We start from the raw sequence: 22,430 nt of genomic DNA, 5'->3' as shown, positions 1-22,430 counted from the left end.
GAGAACCATTTATGCTGCCCTGAATGCTTTCCTCTCCTGATGTCCCTCTGTCAAAACCTGCTCCTGCCTACACAGCCCAGTCCTCGGTTCTTCTGTCCCTTGGTCATGCCTGACTAGTATATAGCCAGCATTTGACGAAACCTTGCAGGGTTTTTTTAAAAAAATCATACCTAGAATATCCTTTAAGGCTCTGTACCCAACAATTACAAGGCTTTTTGTAAATATTAATGAGCACAGCGGAGCCTAGAATGGATAAAATTAGATGCCATTTCTCTCCAGCATATTTTTGCAATTGGAAAGGGGGTGGTGGTGAGAGAAGTTAGTACAAGTCTGAAGTGTGGTACTCCGACGCTGTAATTCCGTTATTAAATTCCAGAGATTAATTGCAGACTTCCAGGGTGAACATCTCCAAGGATTTCAAGCAGATCTGCTGGATGTTATCAACGCACCAAATAAATACTTCATGAATATTTTATGGTATGCCTAAAAAAGAGGGGAGGGGGGGGGACTGGCACGCGTGGCCTGCAGGCTGTACACACTGAGAGACAGCGGCAGAATAAAATTAAATTTCCAGTGCCCTGAAAGATTCCATCCAATTATAAAGTGAACATTTTTTAAACTTTTACATTTGTAATAGGGGCCTGAACGACTAAGCAAAGCCAAGTTAATCACAACATTTTCCAATTTTCTGTCTGCGCTATCTGCGTCCTACCGACACGGCCGTTTACTCGTCTTAATAGCAAACTGGAAAATGGTACGGGATTGTTAAATTATACTTCGCTTCGTTCTCAAATCATTGTTTCTGAGCCAAAGTGATCAACATTTTTAATCCACTTTTGTGTAGCGGGGAAACAGACCATGAAACTAATTTGCAAAAATGTCTTCCAAGCATAATTTAGTTGAAGAACACAAAAAGGAAGACGTACTAGCTAATAACAGTAACCCAGTCCGATGCATTCTCCCTATGAATCATTTCATTCTGCAATGGAGTCCTGCTGCCTTGCACACTGCAAGTACATTTAATGGCAGCATCACGCGCACATGGATTGCACATCTTGCCTTCAATGTACCACTCTGGAGCAAGGATATTCTCAGACTTCAAAAGGATAATCCTGTGCATGGGAAAACGTGGCTTTTTCTCTCTCTCTCGACCATCCACTCCTGTTTAATCCATCCATACCCATTGTCTGGGGTGGAATATGGGTGCATAACCTCTCAAAGATGCCTACTAGTTATTGGCCAAGTTCCAAAGAAACATTGTAGCTAGTTTTGGATGCTCAAGGGGACTATGGGCTCAAGTTCCCATAACCACTGATGCCCTTACCCCACAAGAAACCACTTCTGAAACTGAAGGGGACTTCCAAACTCAGTTTGTGATAATATATCAGTTGTTGAAAGGGGGGAACATGTTAGCGTATGAAGCGTCTAGCAACCACACGTACTAGGTTGCTAGTGCTGACTATTCACAGTGGATTTTATTTACACAGTTATATACACAGTCTCTTAGCACTCTCAGACTCCAAATCACCATACAATCCGACAGAGTGCTCTGCAGCAAGGCATTCACCAGAGTGAATGACTATACAAGTACTGTACACAATATATACACATTCAGCACCAATCAGTGTCCAGTGCTGAGTCATGGTGACATCATTTGGCTGATGCAACTTAGATGCAACCTGTACCTGGTGACCTAGGATGATCTACACCATTTACCATTCAGGCTGTCATCTTGTCCTCATACAGAACAGTATGCTGACAGAACATCAAAAATTCCTCTGAACATTCTTGGTTTGGATGTAATAGATCTACCCCACTATGAATTAGTCCCCTATGAATTAGTCCAAAGTTTCTAAAACTTTTGTCAGTTCACAAACTAAGACTGACTTCACTGAAAATGATGCATCTGTGTGCACATCAATCAGGCCCTGATCTGGATAACCCGAGCTAGCCCAATTTAGTTAGATCTTGGGAGCTAAGCAGGATCGGCTTAGTATTTGGATGGGAGGCCACCAAGGAATACCAGGGTGGCCATACAGAGGCAAGCAATGGTAAACCACCGGGAAAGTCTCCTGCCAGGGGAACCCCACGGGGGGGGGGGGGGGTCACCATAAGTCAGCTGTGACTTGATGGCACAAAAAGAGAAAAATGTCTGTCAGCTCTCCAAAATAATTGGTATATTATCTTACTGCCAATTGTAGGAAAGCAATTATTTTGCTTCCAGGTGTCCCATTTCACCTTTACTCCATCTGGGCTCGGGGACGAAGCTGTGCTTGTTGGCTGCAACGATGCTGCAGGCATTCCTCCCCCAGCTGTCAGCTGTAAGGTGGGCTGTGTCAAGGAATCTATATCTGCCTCCCGTGGCACGATCTAACCGCCCATATATTTAACAGAGATGTGAGATCGATGCTGCACTGGGCCTCCCTGCTCCAGTGATCATCAAGTGGGTGGTTTAATATTTCAAGGCACGCGTCAGTCTGTGCGGAGGCACACCACTGGGTAGGGCCGCCGGGCCAGGGACGGCAACCAGCAGGAGACTCATGGAGTGGAGACCGGGTGAAAGAGCACTGAGCAATGCTTGTGGCCGCCACTTCCGGCGGCACAACCGGAAGCGACATCACCGCATCATGCAACGTCCCAGAGTTTTCCTGTAACTCGATGATGAAAACCATAAAGATCAGGGAAATTCCTAGAGCACTGGTGCAGTGTGACAACATCGCTTCTGGGTTCCGCCCCTCCCCCGTTTCCCCTCCGCTGCTCCACTGACCACCAGTGGGGGATTGGGGGGGGGTGACACCTGGCGACCCTACTACTACAAATAATTGGTCTATTTCTTTTGTTTGGTTTTAAATCCAAGCTAAAAGTCATTACTATTATCAAACGAAGGTGGACCTGACTAGTAAATTATGGGCTTGGATCCACCCAAGCATTACTATGAATGGAAGGATTTCCACCCATGGAGAGTGACTCCTTGCCTCCCCCTTCTTACAACACCCCAAGAGCTCCCCCTCCCCCCCAATCCTGTTCCTTGTCTTCAAGGAGAAGCATTTCAGAAGTCACTTTTTAGTTTCAGAAGGAGGGGGGAGAGACATGAGGACGTGAAGTTGTCTTCTACTGACTCAGACCCTTGGTCCATCAAAATCAGTACTGTTGACTCAGACTGGCAGTGGCTCTCCAGGGTCTCAGTTAATGGTCTTACACTTCACCTGCTGCCTGGTTCTTTTAAATGGAGATGCTGGGGATTGAACCTGGAACCTTCTGCAGGCAACCAGATGCTTTCCTACTGAGCCACAGCCCCTCCATGAGCAGAAATCCTTCCATCTGCGGAAATGCTCTGATGTGTCCCAGAGAGTATGATGCACTACGACAGTCTTTCCTTTGATTATTTAGAACCCACCATTTAATTTCACTGGAAGAACCCAATTTGCTCTCACGTTTAAAAAAAGAGCAGGATGAGAATTATTTCTGTTTACTTCCTCTGGAAAGGAACCACAACAACTGCTTTATGTGGCTGCCCTGAACACATCGCACTTGGTCACCTGTAGTTATATAGATCAGCTAAAAAGAATGGCCCCCCCAACTGTAACTTCTGCATTCTACTGAGATCTAAAATTACAACATTCTTTGTCAGCAAAAAGAGCTTGCAGTCCCACATGTCCCAGCAAAATACGTTAGGTCATGAAGCTGCCAAATTTCCCAGGAGAGGGGCAGAGCAAGGGAGGCCTACCTCTAAACGTACAGTATTACTATACATTTGTAGGGCTCCTTCAGTACACTGTATTTTAAGAAGAAATCTGAACTAAGCATCAGGTACCCAGCTGCTGGGTGAAAAGATAGACCCCAGCTCTTATCAGAAGGATCAGTTTTCATCACAGGCCTAGTTAAGCCCTTGAATACTTGCTGACATATTGCTTGATGACACTGGAGAGATTCATGGAGTGGAGGTCTATCAGTGGCTACTAGCCATGGTAACCAAAAGGAAACCTAAACGTTCAGAGGCAGTAAACCTCTGAATACCAGTGGCAGTAGAAACCATCAGGAGAAGGCCTCAGCCTCCGTGCTCCGTTGTTGGACCTCCAGAGACACTGGTTGGCCACACTGTGAAACAGGATGCTGGACTAGATGGACCACTGGTCTGATCCAGCAGGCTTCTTCTTATGTTCTTATACTACAAAATTCTGGTTTAACTAAAACAGAGTGGGAGGGGCTGTGGCTCAGTGGTGGAGCATCTGCTTGGCATGTAGAAGGTCCCAGGTTCAATCCCTGGCATCTCCAGTTAAAAGGATCAGATAGGAGGTGATATGAAAGACCTCTGCCTGAAACCCTGGAGAGCCGCTGCCGGCCTGAGCAGACAATACTGACTTTAATGGACCCAGGGTCTGAATCAGTATAAGGCAGCTTCATGTGTTCATGAGATGGTTCACCATATAATCAACCTGCAACAGCCACCTTCCCAACTATATCCTACACTATTGGTTCCCAACCTAGCACTCGGGGACACCACGGTGCCCACCAATGTGTTTCCTGTCACCCACTTCCTTCTCCTCTAAAGCCTCTCTTCCCCAAAGAAAAGAACCAGTTGTGGCTTTCCTCTAGCTCATGGGAGTCTAAGACGCATCCCCTTTGTGTTTCCCCAGAGCACCCACTTGGAAACAGCAACCTCAATCACAGAAAGACACTTGGCTTAGCACCTCCCAGCATTTTCTGATTAGCCCCCCCCCCCCCATGGCAGCCATTCTGTAGCTGTATATACAGAAATTTTGTGGTGGCACCCACTACCAGACATACAGAAATTTTGTGGTGGCACCCACTACCACCCAAATGCCAGACGTTCCCATGCGTTCATCAAGATTGGAGATGCCTGATGTAGACAGAGATTCAGTGTGGGAAAATGGAGCGGAGTATCCCTAAACAGACGCAAAAACTTCTTGTCCAGCACAGAGCGTTGCACTGCCTAAAACAACTGCTCTCATAACTGTGCTGGTTTCCCTTTAAATAAAGTTTCCATTCATGGAAAGCCCTGACCTGGCTGGCCCAGGCTGACTTAATCTTGTCAGATCTCAGCTAAGGGAGGCCACCAAGGAATTCCAGGGTTGCTGTGCAGAGGAAGGCAATGGAAAACCACCTTTGCCCATTTCTTGCCTTGAGAACCCTATGGGGTTGCCATACGTTGGCTGGAACTTGACAGCACTTGACACACAAATACAAAGTCCAATACAGAAATAGCTCTTCCAGCTGGGCCCTTAAACTTAAAATCCCCCAACCGCACTGAATTGACTGAAATAAACTTAGGAGCATGGAGCATCCGCAGTGCTCATCATATCGACTCAAGGTCACAAAAGAAGTGGATTTTTCTTCTGCAGGGATAAAATATCAAACAGGGCAAACTGATCGGGATTTCCTCTTATCGTAGGGGCCTTTGTTTCTGCACAGATAACAAGCTTTTTCAAGATCCTATAAATTAGAAAACAAGAACACTCTAATAAGAACCTAAATAAAATATGGCAGCTAATTCTTGGAATATTTTACAAGACTTATTTAAATAGAAATGGCTGATCGTGGAAGTAAAAGATTGTACTCATTTGACAAATTTTGGGTAGAAATTGCCCTTTGTCTGGCTGACTAACATATATGCACTCTCTCTTGCTCTGTCTAGTGAGGCAGCATAATAATAATACGTGGAAGTAAAAGATTGTACTCATTTGACAAATTTTGGGTAGAAATTGCCCTTTGTCTGGCTGACTAACATATATGCACTCTCTCTTGCTCTGTCTAGTGAAGCAGCATAATAATAATAATAATAATAATAATAATAATAATGCATTATACAATTACAGATTAACATTTTCCATTCTTAAGAAAACACAAAATGTTGAAACAAGCATAAAAAATGCAGGTTGATCTTATCTTCCAAAAACTCCTTTAGCCACATCAAATACTTTTCACATACTAACATGGTTTTGCCTGATCCAGGTGGGTAGCCGTTTTGGTCTGAAGCAACAGAACAAAGTTCAAGTCCAGTGGGGCACCTTTAAGACCAACAAAGTTTAATTCTGGGTATAAGCTTTCGTGTGCATGTGCACTTCTTCAGATACACTGAAACAAATTCCTCAGGCCTTATATCTAGGTGGTGGGGGGGGGGGGGGGGGTTGCCAGGAAGGGCGAGTTAGAGTCAAGATGCATAAGTAACTGGGTGATAAGTATAGCTGAGATTGGATGAAAGCAGTTGCTGCCATTCACAGGTCTTACCAACTGCTTTAATCCACGTAAGGCCTGAGGAAACCTGTTTCAGTATATCTGAAGAGGTGTGCAGGCACACGAATGCTTATACCCAGAATTAACGTTTGTTGGTCTTAAAGGGGCCACTGGTCTCAAACATGGTTTTGTCTGGTTTTCCATGGATACAACATTAGCAATCTCCATCTCTCCCACTCTCTGTTCCTCTGACTACCCCTTCCTCTCACCCACACACCATCCAACAAGCCATTCACTGTACTGCACTTTCTCCAGTAAGAACCAAAACAGGCAACCTCACCTTGGTAGATAGACCTCCACTTTTTGTTTCTTCACTGAGGTTGCCCATTCCTCAATCAACTGGGCTTTAACCAGAGGCTCCAGTGTGACTAGTGGGACTTCCTGCCTGGAGAGGACAATCATCATACTGATCTCATCCCCCTCATAGGGTATTTCCAGAACTTGATAGATGCCCCCTGCTTCATTGGAGCCATCACTGAACTCCCCTAGAAGAAAAACACAGTCTCGTTGGACTTTTGGAGTGCATTCCACTTCTTCAGAAAATTACTTTGATATGCTGCTTTTTGACAAAGGACCATTCTTCTGCATTGCTTACGAGGAGACAATAGAAGCATATAATAGAAGCATAGAATAGCACTGTATTCTCACTCTGTGTCCCTTTGATGTCTCTGTGATATATCTATTTTTAATACACTTCATGGTGAATAGGAGTTGGGTTACCTTTCTTTCTTTCTTTTTTACTATTTTTTTTAGTATCATGTGTGTGTGTGTGTGCTTACAACCCTGAAGAAGAGAAGAGATTGGATTTGTACCCCGCCCTTCACTACTTAAAGAGTGGCTTACAATCTCCTTTCCTCACAGGAGGTAGATGGGGCTGAGAGGTAGATGGGGCTGAGAGAGCTCCTGAGAGAAACTGCTCCTGAGAGAACAGCTCTGAAAGAACTTGTAACTGACCTGTGAGGTAGATGGGGCTGAGAGAGCTCCTGAGAGAAACTGCTCCTGAGAGAACAGCTCTGAAAGAACTTGTAACTGACCCAAGGTCACACCAGCAGCTGCATGTGGAGGAGCGGGGAATCAAGCCTGGTTCTCCCAGATGAAAGAACTTGTAACTGACCCAAGGTCACACCAGCAGCTGCATGTGGAGGAGCGGGGAATCAAGCCTGGTTCTCCCAGATTAGAGTTCGCACTCCTAACCACTACACCAAACTGGCTCTTTTAACCACTATACCTGGAAGTTATGGTGACTTCTGGTGACCCCTAGTGGGGCTAGGTCATTTCAGAGAGGGGGCTTGATAACCTGCCTCTGTGTCCCAGCTCTGGTATTCCTTGGAGGTCGCCCTTCCAAGTACTTGCCAGGGTCAGCCCTGCTTAGCTTCTGAGACCTGACGAGATTGGGATTGCCTGAGCTACCCAGGTCAGGGTGAGTTGGGTAACCTTTACGATAGTTCTCCCTACTTTTTTTGGAGCCTCCTTTCCCCTTTTGTTGTGAAAAACAAACAAGAATATGACAAATACAGGCTTGGAGCCTATGGTTCTTGCTGACTTAATGGTACTTATGTTAGAAGCACAGCACTTCTGTTGGTGGAAGATGGGGGCAATTTTGCTTCCTTCCCCATAAGACCCCACACTCCACTCCACTGTTTGTTGGTGTCTCCTGACCAATGTTCCCTCTAAGCTGTAGAGTCTTGTGAGCAAAAGTTCTACTTTGTGAGCTACGGGCATTAAAGTTGTGAGCGAGCAATTTGGCTACTGTATAAATTATTTGCTCTGGAGACATCCTTCCTGAGCCAAGACAAATATGTGTGAGCCAGAGGCTAAAAAACTGTGAGCTGGCTCACACTAACTCAGCTTAGAGGGAACACTGCTCCTGACCTCTCAGGAATGGAGCTTCCAGAAACTAAATGCTCAGCGGCTTCCAAAGAGGCAGTCCCTGAAAAAGGTGATACCTCCAGTGCTCCTCCAAAGTAATTCTGGCACAAATGTTGTGGAGGGAAGTTGGCCCTGATTCTTAGCTTTGGGGAAGAGATGATCCTTGGATTGAGAGGAAAGGGAAGGGTTTGCCCCCTTCAAGACTTCCACAGGGGGGAGTTTACAAGCACAGACATAACAAAGCCTTTGTCTAGGGCCAAGAAGAGGACATAAATACTTCCTGGGATGAGCTTAATCTTTGCTAGTCAGTCAAGTTGTAGGGAGGACCTTGAAGATCCTTGTATGTTTCTGTTCTACTGAATACCATCTGGATTTCATTCCCTAGACTCAAGAAGAGGAGGAGGAGAGGAGATTGGATTTATACCCCGCCCTTCACTACCCAAAGGTGTCTCAGAGCGGCTTACAAACTCCTTCCCCTCCCCCTCCCCACAACAGACATCCTGTGAGGTAGGTGGGGCTGAGAGAACTCTTGACAGAAACTGCTCTTTTCAAGAACAGCTCTGACAGAGCTACGGCTTGCCCAAGGTCATCCAGCCAGGTGCAAGTGGAGGAGTGGGGAATCAAACCCAGTTCTGTCAGATTAGAGTCTGCGCACTTAACCACTACACCAAACTGGCTAGTTTAAGCAAGTGGGTAATAGGAAATACATTAGTGGGTGTTTTGTGGCACCTCCAAGTGACACGTTGCAGATCACGGGGTCTGAGTAGCAGACAACAAACTGGGAGACTTGGGGGGGGGGGTGTTAATCATTCAGCCTTAAAGCTCACAGGCTGACCTGGGGCCAGGATCCTTCTCTTGCTCTGGTTAACCTATTTCATGAGGATTGTTGCAAGGGAGAACTGAGTTCCTTAGAGAAAGGATGAGATACAACTGGGTGAGGTTAGTTGGGGGAAGAGAAGGAGAAGGAGGAGGAGATTGGATTTATACCCCGCCCTTCACTCGGAGTCTCAGAGAGGCTTACAATCTCCTTTCCCTTCCCCTCCCCACAACAAACACCCTGTAAGGTAGGTGGGGCTGAGAGAGCGCTATTAAGGACTGCTCTTGAGAGAACAGCTCTGAGACAACCTGTGACTGACCCAAGGTCACACCAGTAGCTGCATGTGGCAGAGTGGGGAATCAAACCCGGTTCTCATAGATTAGAGTCCATGCTCTTAACCACTACATCAAACTGGGAATGTGAACTGGTCTGAAAGTGAGTTCTAATAGTGTGGTGTGTGAATTCCAGTCAGAAGATGGGCAACTGGAAAGATAACTTAGGATCTCTCGCTTACCGTAATAAAATTCTCCTTGTTGATACATCATTGGGATTTGCACTTCACTCTCATCATCTTTTGTGAATGAGAATGTCCTCGTGTTTTCTGGCCGGAACTGAGATTTCCAGTTTCCTTTAAAGTAGATGGCATTCAGGAGGGCCAAGTGCGTCAGCGTGCTGAAATCCCTTGCTGACACAAAATCTTTGATCATATCTGTCAGATAAAAAAGGGGAGAGAGGGAGCGCATCAATCAGCATGTCTAATTGAACACCAAAATCAAAGCCTATCCGGTCTTTAGAAGGCAAGACAACAAAACAAACAGAAGTAATATGCAATTTCCAATTCAAAATATCTTTTTGGATCCTCAAATTAAACTGTCAAGTCTTTGGGAGTAAAAATCTAAAAGCTTCAGCGCAAGCGGATACGCCTGTACAATTAATCTACCGTTGTGAAGCATCAACATTAAACAGCACTACGGAAAAGAAATATCTAATCAATTCAATTTGTAGATTAATCAACGAAAGCAGTAATTACTGTTTAAAATCTCTCCCTCTGAAACTAAGTTGGTAGACCTCATCTTGAAGGACACAGAGTCATGCAGCATGCAAATGAGCCAACTCCTTCCACTTTTATTAAGAAAAAAACATTTCTCGTTGGAAACTTAGCAGTCATTTCACATTTCTGAGTGACACTGCTATGGCTTTTTCACAGCTAGGGAAAAAATACAGGAAACCGAGAGTGCTCCACAATAAGGCCACCAGCTTTGCAGATTTCACAGGCTACTTTGCCTCTGCTCGAAAAGCTCTTAAGAACATAAGAGGAGCCCTGCTGGATCAGACCAGTGATCCACCTAGTCCAGCATCCTGTCTCACACCGTGGCCAACCGGTTCCTCTAGAGGGCCAAGAAACAGGGCACACAGGCTGAGGCCTTTCCCTGATGTTGCCTCCTGGCACTGGGATTCAAAAGCCGACTGCCTCCAAGCGTGGAGGTTCCCTCTGCAGCCCCTCATAACTTCTGCAATTGGAAAGGAGGTGTATTTCGATTATTTGTGCTGCTTTTCGATTATTTGTGCTGCTTTTCGATTATTTGTGCTGTAATTGGTGGTAAATGCCCAAGAGGCGGATGGTGTCGACTCGTACCCAGAACTTGCTGGATTGATGGCAACGTCATGGATGCCCCCAAGGACAGGCATAATTCGCATTGATGGTGGGGCCAAATCTTTAGGAGCTGCTCAGGCCCCGTGACCTTTACCTGCTAGACAGAAGTAGATAAGACTCCTTGAAGCAGAACAGCTAGGGAGGAGGGGGGGGGAAAGGAACAGGCCATTAGGCAGGCGGCAGGGAGTGAGACCTGGGGCATGGAGAAAATGCATTCCATCCCCAACTACAGCCATTGAGGGGTACCTGCTGAGGTGACTCCTGTCTCCTGTACCCATGGGCCACTCTGACTTCAGCCTGTACTGGCAAGGGGATGACTTATACCCTAACACTCCTGCACCTAGATAAATGATTCCCTCTTTGACGAATGACAGCATCTCCATCTTGGTCTGCATCCTGCTTTCTCGACAGCACCCCGGCCACGGCCACTGCCTGGTCCCTTTGGCTTGCTCCCAAGGTAGGTACATGTAAAAAGACTCTGTCCTCATCTCAGATGGCAGCCGAGTGTAAGAGAGGACGACCACCATAGAGCTGCCGCTCTCCACTTGACCTCCTTCCTCTCCTCCACTGCTGGGAGTTCTGCTGGAGCGCTCCCTAAACCCACAAACAAGACGGCATGCATCTTGCTTGATACAATTTGGGACGTTGGCAATGAGAGAACCCGACCGGGAAATGTCTTCAGAAGGTGGTGCTAAGCAAGCAAGCAATCAGGGACTAGCAGTTGTGTACATGGGAATGGCAGGGCCAGTTCCAGGTTCTGACTGGCCCTGGGCAGAGTGCTCAGGGCACTCCTCTCCCACTATCCTCACCATTAGGACTCCCCGCTCATACCTCCCTTCCTGCCCCACCCACGTACCCCTCTGCATCCTTCCACTGCCTGCTCATCGTGACCCTTCCCCCCGCTACCTGCATGCCCCTTCTTCAAGGGCACCAGGTGTGTGCAGCTTGGAGTGCCACTGCTGTGACTGTCACCATCTGTATACTCTTCCGTGCCTGTGATGGGCAGCCCAGGTAGCTAACAGCACAGGAGGCAGAGCACTTGAAAGCAAGTGGGTGAGAGAATGGCATGTATGCGGGTGGCAGAGGAGGTGTGTGGGGACAAAGGCAGTGGGCCCTGTCAGAAGCCCCACCTCAGGGTATGCTGACGGCAGCCCTGGGAATGGGCCACTGGGTAGTGATCTCTACTGAGCATTCATCCCCCCCCCCCGGTGGATTCATGTGCTCACTTCTCAGGCAGCATTGTGCACGACTAGAAATGCTTATCATGTTCTGGAAGAGCAGATACCTCTTTTTATCGATTGTAAATATTTCATACTACTTTATCCTGCGCTCAAGGCCATTTACAGAAGCATTAGAACATAAAGTAAAGCCATAAAAGCAATCAAAATGTCATTTCCGACAATGCCCGATATCATTTTGGCAGACAAAATCAGAACTCTGTCTCAAAGGCCCATTGAAAGAGGGAAGTTACTTTGTCTAAGGAACCTGAGAAGGAACGCCGCTTTAGATACTTCCTCTGGAAGAAGATTCCAAGAGGCAGAACAAGCTCAGTGTCTTTTTTCCTGCTGTCCTGTCCTGACATTGTGAGGACTTCACTGCAAGGCCTTTTGAGCTGGTCTCAGCTGGCACATGGACCAATGAAGAGTGGGCATTGCCCGGCAGGCATCCAGGGTATTGCCTGCACAGTTGGCAGCAGAACCTGGTACAAGGGTAGCTGATGCCATGAATCCACGTCAGATCAGGTCTCCGTAAAGCCCGTGTTTAGCAGGCAGGCACGATAGCTGTGAACCTATCAGCCGAGAGCTGTCCTTGCCTAGCCCAATGCAGTGGCCAGGAGACTGAGCTGTGAGGCAGGAAATCCCCGGCTCACGTCTTGCCTCCACTCTCTCAGCACATCCCTTTACAGGGATAATAATACCAACCTACCTTTACGGGGCTATTCTTGGGTTTGGTGGTAGAAAGTGCCATCAAGTCACAGCTGACTTCTAGCGACCCCAAGTTGTCCAACGCTGAAGATGGCAAGTGGGGGTGGTGCAGTGCCCTAAATATTGGTCAGGCGCTCCCCGCCCACTCGGACACCCAGGACCCTGTTGATAGGCCCAGCGTTGGGTTGGGCGGGCCCTAGTTTCCCATGCTTGCTGCTGGCCCTCCCCCTCCGGTCAGCCCCCCATGGACACCCTCTCTCTTCCCCCTCCCCATGGCACCACAAGCAGTTCCCCGGGTGAGTCAGGGCCCCAGCTTTCAAGACAAGAGATGAACGTAAGGGGTTTGCCATTGCCTGCCTCTGTGTAGCCACCCTGGATTTCCCCTGGTGGTCTCCTATCCAAGTACTAACAAGGGCTGACCCTTCTTAGGTCTGAAGATCTGATGAGAAGGAGGAGGATGAGGATGAGATTGGATTTATACCCTGCCCTTCACTACCAAAAGGAGTCTCAGAGCGGCTTACAATCCCTTACCCTTCCCTTCCCCTCCCCACAACAGATACCCTGAGAGGTCGGTGGGCCTGAGAGAGCTTTGACAGAAACTGCTCTTTTCAAGAACAGCTCTGACAGAACTATGGCTTGCCCAAGGTCATCCAGCAGCTGCAAGTGAAGGAGTGGGGAATCAACCCCAGTTCTCCCAGATTAGTGTCCGCGCACTTAACCACTACACCAAACTGGCTAGCCTGGGCCATCCAGATCAGGGCCTTCTAAGGTTTACTGAGATAAATATATTTTTGTTCACCAAGCGCTCTAAAACAGGGATGTAAACCATCAACCACGCTATTCTTCCCCATGCCTCTATTCTTCACTCATGGAGCACAACTGAGGATCTCCCTACTTTTGGAAGTATTCAATCTGACTTCGTTTCGTCATGATATCCAAATGCGGGCATATCAGCAAACTGGACTTTCTTTCCCAAGTACCTGATGAAGTATCTGAGGAAGTGAGCTCTGAGTCATGAAAGCTTGCACCCTGGAACGTTTTATTGGTACTTCGGAAAACTACTGGACTCGAATATTATTTCCCAAGTACTGTGATTCTAAACTGGGGTTAAATTCTGGTTTGTCCATAATGTATGAATGCGGGTTACCTCTCTGTCTATTAAAAACACAAATGCAGGTGAATGCAGCACCATTTCAAGCTTCTCTGCACAAGGACACCTTTAACACAAAATATAACAGCTCTGATATCAAAGACAACACCAGAAATGGTTTGCAGTGCCATCCAAGGTGGATTTATACTCTTCCGAACATGTTGACTTCAATGGACTTAGAAGGGTGCAACTCTGCTTAGGGTCACTGCTCTCTTCTATTGGCAGTCTCACCTTTTTCAAAAGATAGCAATATTAAACACAAAACACGCAGATCATTCCTGATAGCCTCACCTTATTAGTCAGTCTTACACCAGTAATATCCTGCAGAGCACAAGGGTGATGTGAGCAGTAAATGGTGTCAGCGTTTCAGCATCAGGCCCGCCAACATTTGCTCAAGGAAGGAAAGAGACATCTTACATCTGTTCAAATCAGGAGAGGCTTGTTAGCCAAGCACAGCAGCTGCTGTGCCCACATTTCCAAATAAATCACTCCACTCCAAACCGCATTGTCTACTACCTGGCGCTGCCAACTGGGAACGGCTTGCTTTCAGCAGAACAATTTTGAGCTTGGATTTCTGCTCAGACAGTGATGGATCGAGTGAAGGCACCAGATTTCACGGTTTTGTTACGGATGGGTCCCGACGTTTTGTTGGGCACAAAACAAACTTCTGGCATCCCAACAAAAGAGAGGTCCTGATCCAAAGCACTGCACGCGCACCCTCCCCATTGCCGCATCCCATTTGGCTCCTGAGGGTCTCCCAACACCCAGGAGGCACAAGGAGCTTCAGGAAGCTGCAGGTAGAAGGGAAAAAGAGCCACAGGCTACAACTGTTTTGCTGACTGTTTATAATGCTCCAACCTCAAGTGTTCTCTTTTCTTTCTCTTAACATATATACACAAACTGGGGGGTGGGAGAAGGAGAGAGTGCATGGAAAATGCCTTTTGATGCACAGACGCAGATCCACTGAGGAGTTAATGGGATTTATGCAATTGTCGCAAAACATTAAGCAGCCACTGGAGACCCAGGGACGACAGCGTCTAAACTGTCTTTTGTTGCGAGAGAGAGGCCCCTTTGAGCAGAGTCGAAGGCCTTGGCACCAGGAGACGATGAATGCCAGTTTCGCGCGTTAAAAACCCCTCTTCTCTTTTTCTGTGTTGGAAATTTTCTGTGATTGTCTTTCAGACCACATTTGCCGGCCTTGATTATGAGCAGAAGCGTTCGTTTTCAAAGGAAGAGGAGACAACTGCAAGCGCCACGAAAGAGGAAAACCTCAATGGCATCAATGGAGCTGTCGTAAACGTTTTTGGGGATAGGGTTGAGAACCTTCAGGTGGTGGCTGGAGATCTCCTGGGATTACGACTGATCCCCAGGCAATAGAGATCAGTTCACCTGGACAAAATGGCCACACTGGAAGATGGAATCTATGGCACTGAAGTCCCTCTTCTCCCCCAAACCCACCCTCCTCAGGCTCAACCCCCAAAATCTCCAGGTATTTCCCAGCCTGGATCTGGCAACCCTCGGAGGGGAGGAATATATTTCTGACATCGTGTGTCTGTAGACAGAATTGTCTTCAAGGCTGTCAACCAATTTAGAAATGCGACTTGACCCGTTTAAATACATTATTTAAATCTGAACAGATCTGCATGGTATTACAAGCCAATGCAGAGGTTACTGCAGCTGGATAGCTCCCTCTCATGAGATATGGATCATGGCCATCCAAAGACAGTGAAACAGGTCTCAGATGTGTGCTCACGTCCTGCATGTTTCAATGGGAATTAGGGTATTATCTTAATGGAGACAGTTTATCTCCCTGATACATCAACTCTGCTGCATACATGCAAAGGCTCCAGTGCAGCCTGGAGTTTCACATGAAAATTAATCAAAGTGGTGGGACTAATTCAGGTCTAGTCAATTCTTGCTTTTAGTAGCACTTGGACTGGACAACCCCTAAGCTCCTTTCAGCTGTTTCGATTCTATTTTTAACAGTAGTTAATTAAGTTCTCTCTTTAAAAAAATAAAATAAAAAATAGGTCAGTCAGTAGTTGTTATCTGGTCGCGAGCCAGTTTGGTGTAGTGGTTAAGAGCGGTGGACTCTAATCTACAGAATCAGGTTCGATTCCCCACTCCTCCACATGAAGCCAGCTGGGTGACCTTAAGTCAGTCACCAGTTCTCTCAGCCCAAAAAACAAACCTAGTTCACCACAAAAAAAGCTAGAGTTTCAGGCTGCCATACAATCTTCATCTCTCCTGGCTATATTACACTCACTGCCATACGATGATGATGTTGATGATGTTCTCGTTCAGTCGCACAGTCGAGTCCGACTCTTCGCGACCCCATGGACCAGATCCCGCCAGGCCTTCCTGTCTTCCGCCATCCTCTGAAGTTTGCTTAATTTCATGTTCGTTGCATCTATGACACTGTCTAACCATCTCATCCTTTGCCGTCCCCGTCTTCTTTGACCTTCAATCTTTCCCAGCATCAGGGTCTTCTCCAGTGAGTGCTCCCTTCTCATTTGGTGGCCAAAGTATTTGAGCTTCAGTTTCATTATCTGGCCTTCCAGGGAACAGTCAGGGTTGATTTCTTTTAGGATTGACTGATTTGATCTTCTTGCAGTCCAAGGGACTCTCAAGAGTCTTCTCCAGCACCATAGTTCAAAAGAATCTATTCTTCTGCGCTCGGCCTTCCTTATAGTCCAACTCTCGCAGCCATACATGACTACTGGGAATACCATTGCTTGGACCATGCGTATTTTTGTTGGCAGGGTGATGTCTCTACTTTTTATCATGCTGTTTAGGTTCGCCATCGCTTTCCTCCCAAGGAGCAGGCGTCTTTTAATTTCATGGCTGCAGTCACAGTCTGCGGTGATCTGGGATCCCAGGAACGTGAAGTCTGTCACTACTTCCACAGCTTCCCCTTCTATTTGCCAAGGAGTGATGGGGCCGGATGCCATGATCTTAGTTTTTTTGATGTTGAGCTTCAAGCCCACTTTTGCGCTCTCCTCTTTTACCCTGAGCAAGAGGCTCTTTAGGTCCTCTTCACTTTCTGCCATTAGAGTGGTATCGTCTGCATATCTGAGGTTGTTGATCTTTTCCCCAGCAATCTCAATTCTGGCTTGTGATTCATCCAGGCCAGCATTTCGCATGATGTACTCTGCATATATATTAAATAAGCAAGGTGACAGTATACATCCTTGTCGTACTCCTTTTCCTATGCTGAACCAATCAGTTGTTCCGTATCCGGTTCTAACTGTTGCTTCTTGACCCTTATACAGGTTTCTCAAGAGACATGTGAGGTGGTCTGGTACTCCCATCTCTTTAAGGACCTGCCATAGTTTGTTGTGATCCACACAGTCAAAGGCTTTAGCATAGTCAATGAAGCAGAAGTAGATGTTTTTCTGGTACTCTCTTGCTTTCTCCATAATCCAGCGAATGTTGATGTTGATGAGGATAATAATAATAATAATTTATTTATTTGATGTAACAGAATGGTCAAGAGCTGTGTGTATAACATCACATCGCAGCTAAAATTTGGAAGATTTTGGACGCCAGTAATGGTCTATTTGACGAATCACGAGATATTACCCACAAACCACACATATCATAGATGGCTGTTCTTATAATGCCCGTGATATCAGCGGTTCCTGAATAAGAGGAGTATTCTGATCAAGGGTGGAAAGGAGGAGGGCAGATTTTAGTTCTAATGGGCCTAAATGTAGTTAAATCCGGTCACCATGAGTTATAATTGCAACCCGCCCTGGCTCACGGTGGATGTGATACTTATAGTGGTTACTGTTTACATATCTTTGATGGACACACAGTGTAATGCATGTATTGTTTGAAACTTCATTTTCTCCATTTGTGTTTATGTATACTTTCAAGTAAAAGAATAAAAATAATTTTTTTTTTAAAAAAAAAGAGCTGTGTGTGATCCAGGATATCTCTGGTTCAAGTCTCACCTCTGCCAGAAATTCTTAGGTGGCCTTAGAGAAACTGCTCTCTCGCAGCCTCAGCTCCCTCCTCTGCAATACAGGTACAATAATCCTGGCCTACGTTACAGGGCTGTTCTGAAAATTACTGGGATAAGCTAAATTTATTTACGAAAATATTTGTATCACACCTTTCCTCTTTGCTCGAGGCAGCTTACAAGGCCTAACCAAGACATTTCAAATAAAACCAAATAAAATAAAACAGCTCCAAAAGTGAAGTGCTCTGAACACTGAAAACTAACTAAATGCGAGGAACTGAAGATGCTCATCAGCAGAATGGTTCTCTGATTTGCCGTTCAAAGAAACGCAGACTTAAAACAGGGTGCATCAGTCACAGCACCAGGGCAATGTTTCAAATTGCAGAGCTGTAGCACAGAGGTTCACACCAGCATTCCTATAAAATAGGTCACCACAAATGTTCATGATCAGGGACACACCGGGATGCTGAACCTTCTCCCTGGGGCACTGGCAACACTGCAGGGGTTGCTCGCCTTGGGTCTGGTCCTCAGCAGAAGAATGGAGGGAGGCAGCCGAAGAGCCCGGGCTATGGCCGCTGTCACTGGTTGAGTCCAAGCTCAGTGACTCATTGGAGGAGAGCCCTATATCTCATGCACTTAGACCTGTCCAAGGACAGTGCAGGAGGTGGTGACACGAGAGCCTAAACTGGTCATCAGTCACCACCAGATGGGTCCAAGGCAAGGAGAATCATAGAATCATAGAGTTGGAGGGGATCTTCAGGGTCATCGAGTCCAGCCCCCTGCACAATGCAGGAAACCCTGGCTCTACCTGTCCAGCTAAGACTCGGTTTGATTCTGGCTGTCAGCAGCCCTCCAGGATAGTGGCCCACCAGGGCCTTTCCAGGTAAGCTAAAGGGCCAATTTGCCCATTTTTAGAAAAAGCTGTCATTGACATAAAGCCACTAAAAATTAGCAAAATGAAGCAATTTGGCAGGAAAAGGAAAACTTCAGCTACATGAAATTTGAACACACTGAACCCTGTGTGAATGGCTTGACAGTGCAAAAAAAAAGAAGGGAAATTAAAAATAAAAGCCTCCCTCTCCCAAGCGGCCTAGAATGGCAATTATACAGACATAACATGACAACCATTCACTGAAAAGATGAATTTTAAAATTCAGGAACATACTGTTTGTATGGTTCTCCACCCATCTATTGATTTGGCTGGCTACAGCTAGGTTTTGACTGAAATCTACATTTTCCACTTCAGCTTTAAAGTACTTTTTCATCAGCTGCAGAAATTTGTCACTGACGTGATATCCGTTCTGTACATAAAGGGAATTGGCAAGCTTCATCACGTACTGGCTGTCCTCAGTGGTTGCCATGTCACAGAGGTCCTTTAAGAAGGAAAATTCTTCACCTGAAATCAGAGAAAATATGTCTGTCAGGGCAGGTAAATATATTGAGGGTTTAAAGTATCCCAGTGTCTTCCCCGGAGAATATCACACTGGTATTTTATCTCTCAACAGAGAAGGTCACCATGAAATATTTTATAAAAGTATGACTCTTCTTCTGAGACCTGAATACAGAAAGCATTAGAGGCAACATCAGCTTCCCAAAATCCTGCAGTAGAAAAATGCTGGCCATCTAAACCAGATCAGCAGACATTAACTTTGCTAAGGACTACATAGACTAACAATGAATGGTAAGTTAAGAACAAATCAAACACATTGTTTGCTTATATTATTTGTTACTGTCTATTTAAACAACTACATGCCAGGCAGAGCAGTGTTATAGAAAATTGGGCAGTTACAGCATTATAGCAAATTGGGGAGATGCCTTCAGGCTGTATGTGAATGCATGTGTACGAACTATCAGTTGTGCTTTATTGAAGTATTAGGAAGAAACAGTTGAAGCAACCTGCAGAATAGCCACAAACGGGTCAACAAACAGACAAGTGGTCCACCCCAAAAAATCATCTCCCTGTCTGTGAGTGATGAACAGAATGTGAGCCCAATTGACAGTTGTTCAAGCATCCCTATGTATGACCGGGGCAAATCAAGTTTTTCCCTGCACAGAATATATTTATTACCATACGGAAATGCCTTTCGAAATAGCATGCTTCAGTTGACAATCAACTGTTTTTTAAACAGACGCCCATATGTTTCTGATTTTAATGGGAGGTTCCCAACCACTTTTGCTAAATATTTACACTGCTATGCCAGCTGCTTAAAATTTGGTCTATTATTCTAAAGATTTCCAATGAGCTCCTTCAAAGATTTCCCCCAAAAAAAGATGTACTAATGATGTTTACATAGGATTAGTGCATGCCACTTGCACAGAAAAACAAATAAATCTCAGCTTGTTGTAAATGTTATTACATCTCATAAATGCCGTCGGCCTGTCACAATGCCTCTAAAAGAAGGATGCTTATTTTTAATTCTTTTAACTTCATACTGTTCTGCCAACATTTGCCAAATGTTTCAGGGGTTCAATCAGCAGTGTGAGAAAGCTTAGGTCTGAAATGGGTAGACAGCAAATCCCGTGAGAACTTCTTGGCTCATTGGGGGGGGGGGGGGTGTCTAGCCTGAGAATTTGTTCAAATTGAGGAGTTGCATGTAGGGATGAGATGATTTCCACCATTCTATCCCATTTAAGGGCTGATCCCTTGCCGTGCCTCAGGCTTCAACATGAAGATCTTCCACTGAAATTCAGAAACTTTGACAGAGCAGAACCCCAGCGGTGGAGAGGGAACAGCCCACCCTTTACCTCCCCCTCCTTATTTTTACCCATTCCCCCATCAGAGAAAGACCAAGATGGGTAGCCGTGTTAGTCTGTCTGTAGCAGCAGAAAAGAGGAAGAGTCCAGTAGCGCCTTAAAAACTAACAAAATTTGTGGCAGGGCAGGAGCTTTTGTGAGTCACGGCTCAAGTAGCACTGACTCATGAAAGCTCCTATCCTGCCACATATTTTGTCAGTTTTTAAGGTGTTACTGTACTCCCGCACTTCCGATTAGAGAAGATAGCAGACACTGCTGGGGAGGGGACTTCCAATCCAGATACTTACAGTATGTTCTCCAGGTTCATGGATCAAGTCTCAGAGCTCAAGTGTGTGTTCTTCTCAGCTTTTGGAAGCGATCCAGGCACAGAGAACCCCCTTCTGGCTAACATCTGAAGACATGACTCTGAGATTTGATCCAGGCCCCTCAGGGAACTGACTCTGAATGCCTAGGCTGAGTCTCAAAAGTATTTATTTTTATTTTGCAACGCCTCCAAAAAGATTCCAGAGGCATACATTGGACTCTCATCCTCATTTTATATTACAGCTCTATAAAATAGATTCAACGTATATCTCTGGTCAAAGGTCACCCAGAGGGCTTCGTGTCTGAGTACGGATTTCATCCAAGGTCACCCAACAGTCTGACAGTCTAACCATTACAGCCCAGTGGCTCTGTGGCAACTACCATTGTGTGCCTTCTTAAAATTATGAACTGGGTGGAGAAAGCAGAGAATGAGAACTTTTTCATCTTCTCTCATAATGCTAGAACTCGAGGGCACCCAATGAAGTCGATGGGCAACAGATTCAGAACAGACAAAAGAAAATACTTCTTTACTCAAAGAGCAAATAACGACGTGTGTATTTCATTGACACGGACTGTGCTGACGGCCATTCGTTTAGTTGGCTTTAAAAGCGGATTAGACAAGTTCATGGAGGACAGTTCCATCGATGGCTATTAGTCATGAAGACTGAAGAGAACGTCCATGTTCAGAGGCAGAAACCCTCTGAATACCATTACTGGGAGGCAACATCTATGCCCTTTCCACAAGTCTCCTCAGGGCATCTAGTTGGGTACTGTGCAGAACAGGATGGGCCATTAGTCTGATCCAGCACAGCTGTTCTTGTGATCTTATGCGAATAACCACATTTGCCTTTATTCCCCAAATCATAATCTCAGCAGTAATAAATAAAAAATAGGATATTTTTGTTAAAAAAGTAGAAAATTCCTCTACAGATAGTGTGCGTGTGTGGACTCTTGGGTATCAGCCATTCAGCACCATGGACAGTTCCTTGCTGCTTGAAAGCTTGACAAAATGTTCTGTTTGTCAGAGCTCCATCCAGGAGACCAAAAGTAGGTTTGCCTGAATGCACTGAGGGTGCTTTCCAAAATGGCCCCACTATTCTGAAGGCATTCATTTCCTCTTAACTCATAAAGGCTGTCATTAAAGATGCATTAAAATGAATGTTAAAAATTAGGGATGGCCCATTTTCTCTTCAGAAGACCATCCTTTCAAGCGTATGAGATCTTACCACCTTATTAAAATTTAGCTTAAAAACAGCTCTGTCTGTCTAGAATGCTGCTGATTTACTAGCAGTCCATAAAGAAGACTTGACAGTTTCAAGGTCAAGCATTCCAAACGGGAAGCTATCATAGTCACAGAAAACACTGGCTTAGATCCCGTGAAGACTTTTTGCTGACAGAAGGTCGGAGGATTTTTGTGAATGCACCCAGACCTCTGCCTTTCCCCTCATGCTGTTCCTGGGAGTCCCCTGTCCCCCCCCCAGGAGAAGCATTTGGGGTTGGGGGCATTTTCAGCAGCAGTGGGAAGGGGAGTTGAGGAAGTCCCACTCTGCTGAAGGAAAATCTAGAGATATTATGGCATAAGACACTGTGGACTGGCTCTTCATCAGATGCAGGATGGAACAGAAAAAAACAAACACTAAGAAATGGGATTATAAAAGTGAAATGCAAGATGTATATTCTGCAACATTGTTTGCAAATTTCAAATGCACGCAGCAGAACCACACAACAGTACTACAATC

The 22,430-nt window shown here is 45.8% G+C and overlaps 1 protein-coding gene across 1 annotated transcript in view; it reads right to left on the bottom strand.

Annotated features, from left to right (window-relative positions):
- Positions 1 to 22,430, bottom strand: part of SERPINI1 (serpin peptidase inhibitor, clade I (neuroserpin), member 1) — a 142,508-nt gene that overhangs the window by 37,805 nt on the left and 82,273 nt on the right. Inside the window, exons 3-5 of the mRNA XM_015429459.1 lie at positions 18,800 to 19,030; positions 9,456 to 9,650; positions 6,536 to 6,740 (exon numbers count right to left, since the gene is read on the bottom strand). Of these exons, the coding sequence (XP_015284945.1) occupies positions 6,536 to 6,740; positions 9,456 to 9,650; positions 18,800 to 19,030 (631 nt within the window). The remainder of the gene's footprint in view (positions 1 to 6,535; positions 6,741 to 9,455; positions 9,651 to 18,799; positions 19,031 to 22,430) is intronic.

This window comes from Gekko japonicus, unplaced genomic scaffold, assembly GCF_001447785.1.
Source record: "Gekko japonicus isolate JY-2015 unplaced genomic scaffold, Gekko_japonicus_V1.1 scaffold193, whole genome shotgun sequence".
NCBI classification, from domain to species: domain Eukaryota; kingdom Metazoa; phylum Chordata; class Lepidosauria; order Squamata; family Gekkonidae; genus Gekko; species Gekko japonicus.
The sequence above is the reverse complement of the archived record's forward strand: the minus strand, read 5'-3'. Positions and strand labels throughout refer to the sequence as shown.